General features: G+C 38.5%; 1 protein-coding gene across 1 annotated transcript in view; it reads right to left on the bottom strand.

The window, feature by feature from the left end:
• Positions 1-18,626, bottom strand: part of LOC133630685 (polyamine-transporting ATPase 13A3-like) — a 139,640-nt gene that overhangs the window by 63,048 nt on the left and 57,966 nt on the right. The window contains exons 21-23 of the mRNA XM_062022327.1: positions 2,815-2,940; positions 2,635-2,714; positions 2,509-2,551 (exon numbers count right to left, since the gene is read on the bottom strand). Of these exons, the coding sequence (XP_061878311.1) occupies positions 2,509-2,551; positions 2,635-2,714; positions 2,815-2,940 (249 nt within the window). The remainder of the gene's footprint in view (positions 1-2,508; positions 2,552-2,634; positions 2,715-2,814; positions 2,941-18,626) is intronic.

The following is an 18,626-nucleotide window of genomic DNA, read 5'->3' as shown; positions in this document are numbered from 1 at the left end:
CACAAGATACACTTACAATTAATGCACCAACCCAAAAAACCTCCCTCCTCATTCACACAAAAGGGTTGTTTCTTTCTGTTATTAATATTCTGGTTCCTACATTATATATCAATATATATCAATACAGTCTGCAGGGATACAGTCCGTAAGCACACATGATTGTGCGTGCTGCTGGTCCACTAATAGTACTAACCTTTAACAGTTAATGTTACTCATTTTCATTAATTACTAGTTTCTATGTAACTGTTTTTATATTGTTTTACTTTCTTTTTTATTCAAGACAATGTTTTTAATTTATTTATCTTATTTTATTTTATAATTTTTTTTTAAAAGTACCTTATCTTCACCATACCTGGTTGTCCAAATTAGACATAATAATGTGTTAATTCCACGACTGTATATATCGGTTGATATCGGTATCGGTTGATATCAGTATCTGTAATTAAAGAGTTGGACAATATCGGAATATCGGATATCGGCAAAAAGCCATTATCGGACATCCCTAGTGGACAATATAATTTTAACCAACCCAACATCCCAGTACACTTCAAAGCAGGCAACAGCCTGAGACAGAGACTGGGGCATCGTAAAGACCGGACACCCCGCAACCACAAAAACAATCTGTGTATGCTATCCAGTGTAATGATGAATGCACTGTTCATATATTGGGGGAACAAAACAACTACTGAGCCGATGCATGGCAAACTCTTCAGACCAAGACTCAGCTTGTCTACCTGCACCTCAGGGAGAAACAGCACTCCTTTGAGAAAAAAAAATGTACAGATTCTGGACAGGGAGGATGGATGGTACAAAAGAGGAGTGAGGGAAGCCAACTATGTCAAGGGTAAAAAAACATCCCTGAACAGAGTAGGTGGTCTGTGAGACAACCTGTCTCCCACATACAATACTGTCCTTTCAACCATTCCTAAAAGACTCTGCAATTTAGCCTCCAACAAAAAACAGCAGTTAGAAACATTCTGCTCACAGAAGGTGACCAGAATGCCACTTGTGCCATTTGTTTACAACTGAATGGAATGCTTACGCGGGGATTCCGATTGTTTTGGGCTGGTAGAAGTCGATTCACAGTGATCGTTCTGCCACAAAATACCTCAATACTAACGAGGGTAAATTACACTTCAACGACTGTCGTTGGCTTTGACAGTTAGGATTGCTCGTTTGCATTAAAACAGTTGTTTTTCTCATTACGATAGGGGGAAACCATCCTTGCCCAGAAACACCCTCCTGGTTTTGGAGTATAACTATTTGGGGTTTTAGCACCAGCAGCTAGACTAGATGTGACCAATCTAAGTCTAAGACTAGATCTGACCAATCTAAGTCTATGAGCATGAACTGATGAAGTCTACTCGGATGAGAGGCGAAAGGTTTTCTAAGACAAACCAAACAGTCCAGTTGTGATCAATTGAATGTCCTGAGGTGACAATGACCTGATGAATAAGAACATTCATAGACATGTTATGAAGATTGTATTTTCCCACCTTTGAGCAAAACTGCCGTGTTATAGACACCGTTTGGACCCAATTAAGGTATTTAAATAAACATTTACAGAATCTTTCTGTGTAAATAACTCATTTTGCAACATATACTGTATGTCTGCAGCTTGTAGTACGTTGCGGCTAATATATAAAACATTTTTATTTTCTCTAAAATTTAGTGGGTGTGGCTAATATATATATGCGCTCTTTAGTCCGGAAAATACGGCAGTTACTCCTTTGTCGAAAAAATTGTTACTCTTCAACTGCAGTCACCTCTCTTTATTTAGACAGCCTTAAAACTAAATAATCTGGGATGACTATTCCTTGAGGGAGGAAGACAGGAAGGGTCCCAATGAGGGTTGTCATTGTTTTGATAATAAAATTATACATTGTTATCAAATGGACCATATCGAATTGTAGCATGTATGTTATTCTGTGATTACATACGAAATATACTTTTTTCTTTTATATTTAAATGCCTCCCTTATGTTGTATTCCTTGTTTAGTGTACACTTTAACCATTAATTTGTTTGAAATTAAAAATACACTTGTTCACTGTTTAAATGTATAGATATATTTTGTGTCCACTTCCTCGTATCTCAATGTATGTATTTTTTTCAGAGCGCACTGTTTAGTTTCGTGGACACTGATTGGCTCAGCTTCAGGCAACACTGCTATATTGAATGTATCAAAGGGTGTTATTTCACGTCGAGAGGGCTCTATAGTGTAAAAAAAAAACATACTTTGAAGGCCGTAAAAAGGTTTACATGCTCTTGCTATGAAAACATTCCATTTATAATCAATTACTCCTACTTCAGGGAAATTAGTTTACCACAGTCGGACCAGGAATTAATTAACAGTGACTTTAGTGACTTTAGTGTTTTAAAATGAAGAATTAATGTAATGATTTTTCATACACATTACAACCTACAAACGAGGCATTCAATACTATTTGGTGTTTTCAAAATAACCAGTACATAGTGTGAGTGGTGATTTGTACATACAGAATACTCACCCCACAGTCATTAGCGCCATCTCCACACATCCCTACCATGTAACTGGAAGATTAAATCATAACAATGAGAAATGCACACCATTCTCCAAATGTTGTTTTTCATCAAAGTACATAACTATAGCTGACTCAATGTTTTGAAGGACTTCCACCAGCTGAGTCTTCTGGTCTGGAGTCATGCGAGCATACACAGTGGCTCTTAGGAGGAACTGCAGCACCCCCATGAGGAGAGATAAAGTATGACATCGTCATTTTCACTCTAGGAGTGTTGAACACAAAACACTAAAGTAGCCAAATGCATCTTAGTACCTTCTGGAAAAGTTCTGGAAAGTGTTGTGTAATGACAGCGAAGGCTTGGCCACTTACAGCAAAGTGATAGCCTGGCTCCTCCTCCTTGTCCTTCAACCCTTCCCCAGCAAAGCTGACCTCAGCAGTCTGAATGAAGGAATAAAAATAGAGGCACAAAGAACAGAATAATAACTATGTATGTCTTATCTTCCACTTGAGATGATTCCAAGTCATATTTGTTGCCTTGTTATCACTTTAGTTAAGTAAACTTGTCCCTCAAAACTTTGCACTTGAAATATTGCAGCTTCACTCCATTGCAATTTTTTTATTTTTCTTAAGCATATTCTAGATAGTTTAGCCTGAAATAAGTGTTAAATTAAATCATATTAATGTCATATGAATTACAGTGCAGTATTTGCCTTATTTTCTATTATTATTTTGTATCAATTTATGAAGATATTTACCAGGGGAATGCAGTTTTCCGAATAAATTGTGACAATAAGGCAGGCAGCATCTTCACTATTTCACCACAACAATTAGGGTCACCAACTTTTGGCAAAACAACTTTTTGATGCACTTCATCTTCAACTCCATCGATAACACGTCTCCACATTGGTGAGCCTTAGACGAGAGCGACATCAAGAGACAACAGCGGGTCATAACTGTAGCACACAGTTTATGCTACGTGCTGGTGTGGGTGTGTTACGACACTGAAGTGTGGTGCCGTAAAGGAGTTTTCCTCCGCCTGTTGGGAAGTGTTCTGAATGTAAATAAAAGTTGTGTGGTCACCAGTGTTGGGTTAGTTACTGAAAACCAGTAACTAGTTACAGTTACTAGTTACTTTATTTCAAAAGTAACTCAGTTACTAACTCAGTTACTTACACCAAAAAGTAATGCGTTACTGTGAAACGTAACTATTTAGTTACTTTTTGTTTTCTTCTTTTTTTTTAAAAGCTCCCATTAATGCCCTTTTAGCCTTCATTTCAGTACTGTTTTTGCACTGGAGAATAATACAATCTGTTGATCAACTTGACATGCATTTGCATCACTGAACTCTGCTAAAAAATGTGGTCTACATACAACACACAAAGACAAAGATATGTTTCAAAAGGCCAATTTATTTCAGGCCCGAACAAATTGACACAACTATTTTAAATAGCTGCAACATAACATACATAAGTAACAAACAGCATAATAACAGTATAGCTGTAAACCTGGCTTCACCTAAGGAAGGCACACGTGACATACACAAAGCCTTACCAGGCAGATTTGAATTGTTGTTTTGGACAGTAGACGGTGTCATATATGAATGTCTGACCTTTGACCTATATTGCATGTCTAATAAGAATGTACACTCATTTAATTGCTCTTCTATTCTGTGCCAGTGGGACAAAAGTGAATATTAAGTCGTGCCAACCTGTCTACAGAATGTGTTGACTGTCTAAAGGATTCGAGTTGTTATGGAACAGATAGGGATAACAAAAAGACATTGACGCATTAGATAACAAACAATGACGCACAAGAGACATATAAAAAATGGCAGAAGACCGGAACTCGACAGTGATTTTGGCTTGTGTGTGTCTTGTTTACTCCGGAGTAACATGTGGTCTGTCTGCACGGCCAACTTAATTCAACCTGCACTTCTGATAATGGGTAAATAAATTTGTTGTAAACTACTTTTGTTGCCTGTTTAAGCTTCGGACAATTCACTACACAAATTGGCGTCACGAACAGGATGGTTTAGAAGCTACAGGTCGACAGCCGCACCCGCTCTCTCTGTCAGGCAGACAGTGTGCTGCACGCGTGCATAACAAGGTAAGCGTTTTGCTTAAAGTGTAAACATTTTCTGCCTGGAGAGAGCCGGATCGATAAGACACATTGCTGAATCTATTTTTGATAAAAGATAGGTTTAGTCAGGTTCTCCAAAAACAACCTGGAATGGGGTAAATTATGGTTGGATTGAGTTGTTTTATATGTGATCATTTGTCTGTGTGTTTGTTGAAAACTTGTGATTTCTTGTTTTTAACATAAGGGGATTGTTATTAGAATTTTGGTGGTTTGGAGTGTAGAAGCACAGACGATGTGAGACGAAAAATTTATTTTAACCTCTTCATCCTCTGTCGTTGCTGGCAGAGGATGCTTCTTTCTGCAAGTGCATCAGAATTAGCCAGAGTTGGACAAAGATACATTCAAGGCAGGGTTTGCTAACTGGTGTGACATTTGGCCCATATAAAATTGATACGTCTGTGAAAGTGCGAGACACCTGTCTATGTGGAAACTGCAGCGGTCCCTAGTCCTTGTGACTCAGCGTGTAAAAAAGCCTCATATTAGGTGACCATTCAGTGACTCCGGTAAAGGAGATCAACTGAGCCAAGTTGTCACGAATCTGTTTAATGGCTGCAGAATAGACAGGTGGCGTCTCGGGCTCCATATGGTAGAGCTTTGGTGAAACTTGGTGAAACTGTATGGACTGACCAGACACGATGTCTGTAGGATTGCTGGGTGATTCCTGGTAGTCCTATGGCGCCTTAGAGGCCAGTGATCCGTGTTGGTCAGTTTGATAACGCAGGTGCTGCTCCAATGAAACGGGTTAATCGCCGTTTTATGAGCAATGATGGAACCTGGTTTTTGTGATATGAGACGGCCGATTCCACAAAAGCATGCGTGCATTAGTTGTTTATATTTGTCCGGACAATGGGGTGGTATGGTATATTAACAATGTGTGTGTATAATGATGAATGCTGAAATGTGTGTGTATTGAGTGAGTCAGTTTATGTTGGTACATTTAGATGTATTCATAATTTAATAACTTTTGTGTAGCACCTGGTTTCTTATCTGGTTTAATTCCCCCCTTCCTTTTCCTCCCCCCCTCTCGCAACCTCCCTTCACGCTTTTTCTCACAGCCCCGCTATCTGTAAAAGTTGGGAAATTGTCTAAAATGTGTGTGCGTGTGAGAAAGTAGACAAAGTTTATGTACAGAAAACATATGAGTGAATGATCTATCCATTTAATTATCTTATTCTGCTCTCGGAGGTTGGATCGCGGGGGCAGCAGCCTAAGCAGGGAAGTCCAGAATACCCTCCTTAAACTTGACTATTTGTCCATCTAAGAGTGAATGATAAATGTTGTTCTTATTATTAAGGTTCTGATATGATACAGCTGTGCTTCTGGATGAGAAAAATAGTTGTCTATTGCATTTACTTTTAACTGTGCTGGTAAATTCTCTGTGTGAGTGACTGTGTGACGCATATAAAGAAAAAAAAAAAAAGGAGTCTTAGCTGGAAGACATTTTAAGATAAGGGATGTGTGCGTGTGACGAGGCTGTGCGAGTGACAGCTGCGTGAGGCGTGGGCCGAAGAGGTGTGACAATGTTAGGATAGCATTGAGCTAGGATAGCATTGAGCTAGGTTAGCATTAAGCTAGGTTAGCATTGAGTTAGCATAGCATTGGATTAGTTTAGCATTGAGCTAGGTTTAAAGAATACAAAAATAAAAAAATAAAAAAATATATATAAATATATATAGTGGACAGCTGTACTCAAATCTGAAGAGAAGGCTGACAGGTTGGTTTTGATAATAGGAAAAATAAAATATACTGTATATGAATAAATAAACATTTAAATATCAATACATACATTTGGACTGGGACATTGAAGCATTGTTAAATTCATTAGTATATTCATGTGTATATATTCATGTGTATATTCATGTGTATATATTGTATTGAACAGCCTTGTTGCTTATCTGATCCATCCAGTTCCTGTGTGGAAGTTGAGACAAACACACACACGCACGCACATCATAGATTAGGACACATTGTAACTTTGAATTAATAGTTATACAACAAATAAATTAATAATATTGAATTTAAATTTGATACAGATAAATTGATTATACATTGACATTTTAATTTTTTTTTAGGAATAAACACACAATAAAATAAAAGTTAAATGTATATTCTAATACATCTAAGGGCATCTGTGCAAACTGTGAAACATAGAGTCTGAAGAAGTACAGATAAGCGTCGCCAACACTCAGCGCCATTGTCAAAACAAAACGTAGAGAAGCGTTAAACAAATTCTAATCAGAAGGAAGACAGACCAAAATATGAGAACTTAAGTAAACAGACAGCAAGTAAACCAGAAATAATAATGTAAATAAATAACAAAGAAAGCTAATTTCTATGTGACATTGGTGCATGTAGAATTACATGTAGAGAATAAAACTAAATGGAAATAACTGTCTGCAAGATGAGCATGACGTCATGAATTGTGCTCGGGTTAGTAGTAGATAGATAGATAGACAGATAAAACGTTATTGATTCCTTCAGGAGAGTTCCCTCAGGAAGAAGAAGTAACAAGTAAACAGTAACTAATAAGGGTATAAATGGAAACAAAATAGAAAAATATTACAAGGAGAATAAAAATAGAACAGTAAAATAAGAGAAACTAGGCATTAACGACCATGATATAAAAAAGTATTGCACTGTTATTGTTTTGCATTCCCTGTCATCCTAGCCCCCCCAAAGAGGAGTTGTACAGTCTAATGATGTATGAGACAAAGGATTTTTTATAGGCTAAACCAGTAGTTCTCAAAGGAGGGTATGGTGTTTCCGCCCGGACAAAAAAGGGGGGTACTTGAAGGTATGCCAAAGGGGACCTGAGATTTTAAATATTTTAAAATAGCGACAATTCAAAATCCTTTATAAATATAATTATAGAAGAATAATTCTTCAACAAAATAAATATTTAGAATTAAGTTCACGAGCCCAGATGGATCTCTATTACAATATCCAAAGAAGGTTGATGATTGATTATATGTATAGAAATCTGTATTATAATTTAATCACTTGTTTAATTTTTAAAACGTTTTAGTTATTCTTTTTTGTTTTTGTTTGTCCAAATAAGTCAAGTAAGACCACAACAAATGAGCAATATGGTGCACTGTTATACAATTTAATAAATCAGAAAATGATGACATTATGCTGTATTTTATTTCTTTATTTTACTGGGAAAAAAAGGTTGAAAACCACTGCCCTAAATCATATCTAAAGCTAAAATTATTTTATAAGACTGATTATTTTGGATTATTGTGTTTGTATTGTGAGAGAAGGAGAGAAAGTCAGAGAGAGAGGAAGAGAGAGCAGGTGAAAAAACAGAACGAGGGTGAAGAGGATGGTTTGAGAAAATATGGGAAAAAGATGTTTATAACCTTACGTTATGTGAATGGTTTCTAGGAGAACAGAAAATAGAAACATTGGGTGAAGTGTAAGGAAGAGATGGATACAGGATGTTGTTTGTAAAGGAAAACGAAAGTGAAGAAAAGATGAGAAAGTGACAAATGAAGGTATTCGTAAATGGTATGCTGTTGATTGTGGTTAGCTGCAAGTTTGTTTAATTGTTTGTTTGTTTAGTTGTTTGAGTGAAAGGGGAAGAAATCAATAGGAATAATTACATGCAAAATGGAATAAAACTATGAGTGCGACAGATAATGAATGAATAAATGAAATAAGTTTATTTTGGTCATATAATCAACCATCAACCAATTTGTGTGAAGTGAAGTGAATTACATTTATATAGCGCTTTTTCTCAAGTGACTCAAAGCGCTTTACATAGTGAAACCCAATATTTAAGTTGTGAGCAGTTTAACAGTAAATTAGACATATTAACAATCATACACATTTACACACAGAACAAAAAAGAAAAAGAATGACCGAAAAAAAGAATAGGCGGAAGCCAAAGCTTATATTGGCCTATGATATACAATTACTGAACATTAAATTACCTGGAACATCAACGTTAAAAGATGAAAGTAATTGTTACTATATTTTATAATGTTCAAAAAACTTTACTTTTCAAGGGTCTCAAAAACCATAACAAAAAACTACATGTGTTCAGCTCATCACTGAGGATGGTCCATCATGTAACTCCTAAAACTGAAATACATTTGTGTTTTTATTTTATTTTACTTGACCTATTTCAAAAATCAATATCCCCCGTAAATAATAGTTTTCTCCTCATAATGTAAACAAGCTAAGAACACAAACTGGAAGGCTGTTGTTCTTTACTCGGAAACATAATTGCCATTGTTTTAAAATTAAATTATCTGAACATTTAACACATTATGACTTATAAAAAATAGATTGGTATGATCATAACAATAATGCTTTGTGTAATATTGAAATGAGCCTTTTAAGTTTAAGTATTGGGTCTATATTTCTTCTATAAATATAAATTAATAATATAAAATGTGCAGACATTTCTTATTCAGCATGTGTTTTACTTTATACCGAATAGCAATGGATTTGGATATTTTTCTTTAATATGTTCAATATGTGGCTTCCAACATATTTATGATCAATTATTATTCTCAAGAAGTTAGTTCATATACTCTGTCAAGTTACTCTTTCTGGCAAATTTAGTCTTATTAATTTCTACATTTTGAGATCTATTACTTAAAATAACTACTTAACCACTATTGTGAAACACTTTTAATTTATGGGAGTATTGGGATAGGATTGAGGAAGATGTCTGCTGTGGTGGTGGTTAGTTTGGAAATCAATTTAATAAAAGTAAGTTTAAGTCAGGTAACTTTAAAGTGCAGTCTGACATTTTAGTTTGGAGTAATTTATATTTTTATTTAGACATTGCAGTATACCATACTTCTGGATGTTGAGCTAGAAGAGGATAATGGCATGACAGAATAAAGTTAGAGTTAAAGTTGGGGTGCCAGTGATTGTCACACACACACTGGGTGTGGTGGAATTTGTCCTCTGCATTTGGCCCATCCCCGTGATCGCCCCTGGGAGGTGGGGGGAGCGGTGGGCAGCAGCGGTGCCGCGCCCGAGTATCATTTTTGGTGATTTGGCTCCAAAAATTTTTATAGTCTTTGGTATGACTCGACCGGAGTTTTGAACTTGCGACCTGCCGATCTCAGGGCGGACACTCTAACCACTAGGCCACTGAGATGAAGGAGGCAAACCAAATCTCAACAGCTTTCAATTAGCTATAGATTTTGAGAGTATAATGCGAATAACTATAACTTTACAACCGTTTGCTGTGAATAGTGTTGAATAATAATTACAAATAACAGCATACATTAATAAATAGAATAAGAGCCGATATGTAAAGTGTTAAAAAGAGGAGAAGTGTGATTAAGCCTGGCGCTTAGAGCATGGCCTTGTGTGTTTGTTGTGACTAGGTTGGATAACGAGTCGGAGACAGGCAAGGCAAGGCGGGGCAGCTTTGTTTGTGTGGCGTTTTTCCAGGAAAGGGCAGACTCAAAGTGCTTCACAGACAACAAAGTGAAATGAAAGAAAATAAAAGCAAAATTAAAATGCAGACAATAAAAATAAAAAAAGTTAAAAGATTAAAAGATTTAGCTGAAAGATAAGGAGAAACGTGAATAAATACCTTCTTTTGTTTTGGAGAATATCATGCACAGCGGGAGGTCAGAGTGCAAGCATGACAGCTTGCTCGCGGCTACTGATAGACAAATGATAGTTTAAATTAACGTATAGATAATCTTTAAGTGAATTAAAAGGGTACTTAAATACACATGAAGTAGTACGTATAATCTTTGAATTAAGGTTATTGATTAGCAATTAATGGGATAGTTAAGACTGTAATTTTAAAACGTGATATGCAAAATTGAACTAACCGAGAGGATATGAAAACGATGGGTGTACATGTTTTGAGTTCCAAATTCTGGAGAAAAAAACCCCAACAAAACGTAAAACCATACAGACGGACTTGGGTGGTAGCCACGGTTGTGCTAGGTCAAGCGAGGGTGGAAAGGATGTGCAGCCGGGGGACTGCCAGCTTCTCTGAACAAGACAAGCTCCAAAGTTGTAGCCAGAACATGCTCACAAAAAATACAGGTGTGACAGCAGGACGAACAGCAGGATACAAACAGACCCCTGCTGGACATAAGTGTCAACGGACAATGTTCAACACAATCTTTGAAGCATTCCTTTGTGGTCAACCTGCACACACCTTGTAATGACCTGCTTACGAACTGTGCCCTGACATTCAATACTGCACAGAAGGAACTTCCTGATGTTGCCTGACAGCACGACATCAGCTGACAACTACTGGGGACGCCTCCCAGGAACGAATGGAGGACGGGGACTGCTCCAACTGTCCTAGCACTGGCTGACTGAGGTGCGTCCGTGTGCCCTGCCACCCAAACTGCCAAAGTGTATGATCACCAATTAGACGACTCATAATAGGAGCCTTTTGACTCTTATATATGGTGGGACTCAAGGTATGGCCGCTCATGTGAACTATCCTTACAACAATTAGAATGATATAAGATGGACAACTAATGACCCACATTGTTCCCTCTGTCCTGCCTACGAAACCAAAAATTTAGGTCAAATGATAAAACAGGGCATAGCTGCCGCTGATTGAACCGATACGCTAACACCACATTTTCAATTATTTCGGTTGTCTGTTAAAAACATAGCTATTGGTTGCAATTTGGACATTCCTGCTGTAGGCTACAAAGAGCTAGCAGCTACACAACAGCTGAGCTAAAACAAAATTTAAGAATATCAAATAATTGTAGTTGCTTATTACATACACAAAGTCGCAGAGAGACAGAAGTCTGTAGAAAGTATTCAGTAACAAACGTGTCCGCATTATTAAACTTTCTACCACAGGAAACATACTGAACAAATACAGCAGTTACTGTCAGACTCTAATCCGGATTACCGTGTCTATCAGAGACATGGTTAAAACCCACAACAACTTTTGTTCTAATTAATGTCCCGGTGGACAAGATTACAGAAAATACAGATCGAGTGACAAAGGGGGGAGGAATTATGATCTATGAAAGGGAAAACATTAAAAGTAGATCAATTTGAGTATGTTGAAATTAAAATCACATTTTCCTCAGAAATGTATTTCAAGGTAATTGTAGTATACAGACGGACCACAGCTAAAGACATTTTTCTTGATTCATTTTCAGACATCCTCAAACAGCATAGTATGAAAGAAGTAACGTCATGGGGGACGTTAATCTGGACTGGTTGAATAAAACACGTAGAAAGAAACTTAAGGATATTATAAACGGCTTCTACATGATACAAATGATAAGCAGCCCTACTAGAATTACAATTGGATGACAAAAATCAAAGAGAACATCTGTAAATACACGAATACAAAACCAGAAAGAAGAGTGTAAAATAAAAATACCATTGGATTAATAAAACAATTTGGATTCTAATAAAGACATGAGGACTCAGCTCTCATAAGAGCAATTAAAACAGGTCTAAATACAGATCGTATGATTTTAAAAGTTTGGAGGAACAAAGTTACAATGTTTATGCGGAAGTCTAAGGCTGACTTTCATTTAGAATTAATCAAAGCTGCAAAAGGGAACATTAGAAAGTTATGGAAAACCAGATACAAACTTACGGAAAGAGAGCAAACAACAAACAACACTATAACATTAAATATCAATGGCGCTACTGTCGCAGACAGTCTGGACATAAGTAATAATTTTAATGAACATTTCATCCAGTCTGTACAAACCCTGAATAAAAAGTCCCTCAAAATCAGTGCAAATAATTGTCATTTATTCAGGATGGACTAATTTTAGAATTAACAAATGAAACAAAGTTAAACAAAATCTTCACTGCATTATCAGACTCACGATCTAGAGATATATATATGGGTTGGACACTATCTTCCTAAAAACATATAAGGATTGTATTATTGCTCGTATAACAACGATTGATAAATAAATCAATAACGGAAAACACTTTCCCTACCACGTCGAGAAACTGCTACTATGATTAAATCCATAAAGCAGGAAATAAAGAAGACCAGAACATGTACAGACCAATTAGCCTTCTCCACGTTATAACAAAAGGAATAGAAAATTCGAAGTTAAAAGGTGGCTTTGGAGCAATCAAGGCTGCTCACACGGTCACTAAGATGGGCATTATGTTGACACATCAACTTAATGTGTAGTATATTTATCCATTAAAGCATTTTGTTGTAAATTGTGAGGTATGGCTGTTAAAATCTTGGTTGTTTTTACGAATGATGACAGATGTGAACAAGAGCATGTATGGTCTTTGTGTGATGATGTAAATAAGGTGTGGTTGTATTGTATGGTAAGTATGTGTCCATGAAGGGGCATTTGAGGACTTCTCTTAATCTGATTACATGCTACAGTATGATTATTTTTTGATTAATTATTGATTACTATGAATGTATATATTTATTATGATTAATTAGTGTCATAATTTTATTGCTTGATTTTTGGATCCCTTTAATTTAGGTAGCCAGGGACTACAGATGGAAAGTAGCTATTTAGAAATAATCTGGTACAGAACATATCTGTTTCTGAACTTAATGTTTCTGTGCATTGTCCCATCATAGATAGACTAAATTAAATACAACTATTTAGTGAATTATTGAGGCCACAATAATTCACTAGGTGTTGTAAAATATCAAAGTACTATTGCAAAAGCGAACAGTGACCTCAAACATGACCTGTCCTCCGCCTCTGTTCTTGCTGCGCTTGACTATCAGCTGCCTTTTCTTTTTCTTGGATGTTTCTGAAACTACTAATACTACTACTACTATTACTATTACTATTACTATTACTACGACTAACACTGTCCCTGTGAGAGGGACAGAGGGGGGAGGTGAGTTTGGATTGGGTCAAGTTTGAGCGTGTTGAGGTTTTATTTAATCGATATGATCAATCCGGTACAAGGATAAAGGAACGTAATGATTTAGATTGACAATTGCAGTGGTTGGCGGAAGCAACCCCAACCTCAAAGGAGGGTGCCAATTCAGTAATTAAATGTTTTGTGAATGATCTAATATCCCGACATGGTTTCCCCAAAAAGATTAGGTCAAACAACGGCACCTATTTTAAGAAAACAGGTTATCATCTTCAGTCACAAGATCAGCACTTCTCAGGACCAGCAGCTTCCTAGGAAGGTGGAAAGACCATGAGACCAAAATGGTAAGTTTGCAAAATGTAGAATTTGTGTGCCGGTTCCTCTGTGCAGATTTGAGGATGAAAGCAGCCACTCCAGATTCCCTTACACTCGCTAAGAGGGGCACGGTCAAAGCCAATCCAGGACCAACACCCGATACCTGACTGGAAGGAACCGAGAGGAGAGACAACACCTTGCCAGCGATGACGAGAACAACTAAGAGCTGTGGAAAGAAGTGTCGGGAGTGCCGAAGCAGCGAGGAGGCCTGAAGCAAGCCGAGGGCCTGGACCAAAGCCCCACGCCCCATACTCTGCCCCCGCCATCCCCAAAGCCCCCACAGCTCCAACTTTTTCTCAGCTTTTCCCCAATTTCGGCCAGCACGCACATGCCATTGCACAGTCTGCCCAATGGACTGAACCACACCCCAAGAAGAGACAGAGACAGACTGTTTGAGTGGATCTCTTTCTTCACCAAGGCAGCCAAAAGCCCAACGAGGTGTCAGCAGGCCACCAGCCTGAGGCACCACCGAGCCATCTATACGAGCTCTAATCGAACATGGACTCATACAAAATTCAGTTGTGTGTTCAAAATCAATTGATAATTAACAATATTGGTAACTACATTCATTGCAAATGCCGGGAAAAATATTTTTGCAAATGTCTTACAGTCATAAGTCTATATACATTCATCTATTTATGTTCAATGATGTTCATGATCAAAGTATTTGTTATTCCTTTACTAAATCAAAGGGTAGGCCACTAATTGTGTTCTGTGAGATGGTTTTACTGCAGGCTGGTAACAGCGATCGCTCTGAAGGAGGGTCATAGACGGAATTTTTGCCTCGTACAAAAACATTGAGGTTTTTGCCTCTATCTGTGGTAGAGATTTAACATGTGGTCTACATCAGAAATTGTTTTGGTCCAGGGTCTTAAGACCCTGAAAGGCGGGTATGTAGTAGAATTTCTGACCTTTGACCTATATTGCATGTCTAATAAGAATGTACGCTCATTTAATGTCTCTTCTATTCTGTGCCAGTGGGACAAAAGTGAATATTAAGTCGTGCCAACCTGTCTACAGAATGTGTTGACTGTCTAAAGGATTCGAGTTGTTATGGAACAGATAGGGATAACAAAAAGACATTGACGCATTAGATAACAAACAATGACGCACAAGAGACATATAAAAAATGGCAGAAGACCGGAACTCGACAGTGATTTTGGCTTGTGTGTGTCTTGTTTACTCCGGAGTAACATGTGGTCTGTCTGCACGGCCAACTTAATTCAACCTGCACTTCTGATAATAGGTAAATACATTTGTTGTACTAAACTACTTTTGTTGCCTGTTTAAGCTTCAGACAATCCACTACACATATATATATATGTATGTGCTGCTGTTGCTTTAAGGACGTTGCGACAGCTGCCGTAAAGGAGGTGCGTTGCTAGCGTGATTGTTATGTTTTGCGGTGAGTCGTAAAAGTGTTCGTCACATGTTTTGTACCCTGCTATAATCTGAGTAAAGTTATTCATTGGATATACCTTTGTTTTTTTTTAACTTCATTACATGATGTCAGAAGTGGGATGTTATATTGCAGCCGTTGTTGACAACATGCCAGCTACACCACAAAAGCTTGGGACCATAAGAGCAGCCACAGCAGCTGACAGCAACTTGCAGATGGTGCTTAAATGTGTCAAGTCAGGATGGCCGGACTATGTGGCTGATGTTGCACTAACCATCAGAGACTATTACCCTATAAGGAGTGAACTGTCGGAGTACAACGGAATCATCTCAAGAGGATGTCGCATGATAATCCCAAGCTCTCTAAGAGCAGATGTCCTGGATCGAATCCATGATGGACATCAAGGACTGTCAAAATGCAAAGAGCGGGCTAACACTTCAGTGTGGTGGCCTGGCATCTCAGCTGAAATCAAGCAGAAAATCCAGACCGGTCAGGTTTGTCATGAGATGAGACCCACACAGCGCAAAGAGCCCCTCACCTCGACCCCTCTACCTGACCGGCCCTGGAAGAGAATTGCTATTGACTTATGTGATCATAACCAGTGTTGGGACTAACGCGTTACAAAGTAACGCGTTACTATAACACCGTTAGTTTCGGCGGTAACTAGTGTAGTAGAATTTCTGACCTTTTGACCTATATTTCTTGTCTTTTAAGAATGTCTGCTCATTTTCAATACTCTTGTATTTTTGTGCCATTGAATGGACCAGTTGTGGGACAAAAGTGAATATTAAGTCGTGCCAACCTGTCTATAGAATGTGTTGACTGTCTAAAGGATTCGAGTTGTTATGGAACAGATAGGAAAAGCAAAACAAGACATTGACGCACTCGATAAGGAACGATGACGCACAACAGACATATAAAAAATGGCAGAAGACCGGAACTCGGGGGTGATTTTGGCTTGTGTGTGTCTTGTGTGCTCTGGAGTACATTGTGTCTGCTTGCACGGACAACTTAATTCAACCTGCACTTCTGATAATGGGTAAATACATTTGTTGTACTAAACTACTTTTGTTGCCTGCTTAAGCTTCGGACAATCCACTACACTTAAATAACGCGTTATTTTTTTTTATTCAGTAACTCAGTTACCGTTACTACATGATGCGTTACTGCGTTATTTTACGTTATGTTTTATGTAGTATCGGCTAGAAACAGATGCGCTGCGGTGTCTTTCTTCTAAATCTTCCCCTGTCACACGCCGGAGAGAAGAAAAGAGGCGTGTGTCTGGGTGTGGGGAGGGGAGGCACACACGTGATCCGCGGTTTGATATATAAAACAAAACAAAAAAGTTGTTCGCATGCACGTTCAGTCTACACACAGCGTGGTCATGGCGAGCGGAGTAATGGAAGAGCTTGAACGCCCCGCGCCATTCAATCGGTGTGTTTATAGGAGCAGACTCCGTTGTGCAAAACGAGGGTTTTAAACACATGCTGAACGTGCTTGAGCCACGTTACGACATCCCGTCGCGCACCCACTTCAGCGCTAAGATTGTGCCAGATCTTTATGAGCATGAGAAGAAAAAAGTTGTGGATGAACTATCCCGAGCATCACCAGTTGCGCTCACGACAGACTGGTGCACGTCCAAGGAAACTATGTGACGATAAGCGCTCACTTAATCACAGCAGACTGCCAGATGAGCAGACACGCCCCCTCTACGAGAGTCAATTTGCGCAGGTACTGACACAAGCAGTGGAGGAATGGAAGATAAAGATTTCCCAGTCACACGTGATAATGCCAAAAGTCAAATAATTGCAGTGAATGAGGCAGGACTGGGACCACAGGTAGGTGCTTTGCACATGTAGGGAATTTGGCATCACATCTCAGTCAATAGGATGGATCAGGAAGGAGGTTTCCTAGCACAACAGCTGCTCATGTGCTTAAGACAAAGCAAGACTACTAAAGCTGCCTACTCATAAAGCTCATACATGATGTCCCAACAAAGTGGAACTCCACTTATGATATGTTGCAGCAGCAGGCAGCTATATACTCTGCATTGACCCACAAGACCCTGAAGAAAAATGTCAAATACATCATCAACCTGTCTGATGATGATGTGAGAGTGGCAGAGGAGGTCCTCCAGGTGCTTAAACCCCTCAAAAGTGTTACATCTGAAACTTCACCATCTGTGTCAATGATCCTGCCACTGAAAACAAGGACTCTACAATCCACGACTCCAAGTGTGGAAGACAGCAGCATCAGTCCAGATGTCAGGCTTTATTTCACTATCTATGTCTCAAGGAAGATGATGTGCCTTCTTACGTTGCACTTTCAGTTGTTTTTTATTAATGGTCATTGGTCCAAGTTTAAAGAAAGGAGAAATGCCTTTTTATGTTGCGCTGTTTTTCATTAATTATGTTAAAATGCAAATAAAAATGCATGTCAAGTTGATCAACAGATTGTATTATTCTCCAGTGCAATAACAGTACTGAAATGAAGGCTAAAAGGCCATTAATGGGAGCTTTAAAAAAAAAGAAGAAAAAAAGAAGTAACGAAATAGTTACTTTTCACAGTAACGCATTACTTTTTGATGTAAGTAACTGAGTTAGTAACTGAGTTACTTTTGAAATTAAGTAACTAGTAATTGTAACTAGTTACTGGTTTTCAGTAACTAACCCAACACTGATCATAACAAACATACTTACCTCGTCGTGTCAGACTACTTTTCCAGGTTCCTCGAGATACTCCACATGCCTACAACCACTGCTTCACAGGTGGTGTTGAAGCTAAAAGCAGTATTTGCCAGATTCGGTTGCCCAGACCAAGTAATTAGTGATAATGGGCCCCAGTTCACATGTGAGGAGTTCCGAGAGTTCGCTAGAGAGTATGACTTTGAGCACATTACCTCAAGTCCCCATCATCCACAAGAAAACGGACATGCTGAGAGAGGAGTCCAAATTGCAAAGACTATTCTAAAACAAAAAGATCCTCTACTCGCTCTCATGTGCTACCGCTCTACACCCTGCACCTCCACTGGTGCAAGCCCAGCTGAACTGCTTATCAGAATCAGAATCAGAATCAGAATAGTTTTATTGCCATTGTTTGAGAACGGGTTCACAAACTAGGAATTTTTCTTGGTGCAAACGTGCGACATAAAACACATATAACACATATTTGGTATAAAAAGAGCTGTGACTGAGCTATCAGATAGACTTAGAAGGGATTCAAGGAATTCAAGGAGCTGCTGTTAGGAGTTATTGTTCATTCGCCTGATGGCCGAGGGGAAAAAACTGTTCAGGTGGCGGGAGTTGTGGGTCTGGATGGAGCGTAGTCTCCTGCCTGTGGGGAGAGGGGAGAATAGTGTGTGTCCAGGGTGAGAAGAGTCAGCTGTGATCCGACCCACACGCCTCCTGGTCCTGGAGGA

The sequence above is a fragment of the Entelurus aequoreus genome, linkage group LG16, assembly GCF_033978785.1.
Source record: "Entelurus aequoreus isolate RoL-2023_Sb linkage group LG16, RoL_Eaeq_v1.1, whole genome shotgun sequence".
NCBI classification, from domain to species: Eukaryota; Metazoa; Chordata; class Actinopteri; order Syngnathiformes; family Syngnathidae; genus Entelurus; species Entelurus aequoreus.
Note: the sequence above shows the minus strand (reverse complement) of the source record. Positions and strands in the feature narration are given on the sequence as shown.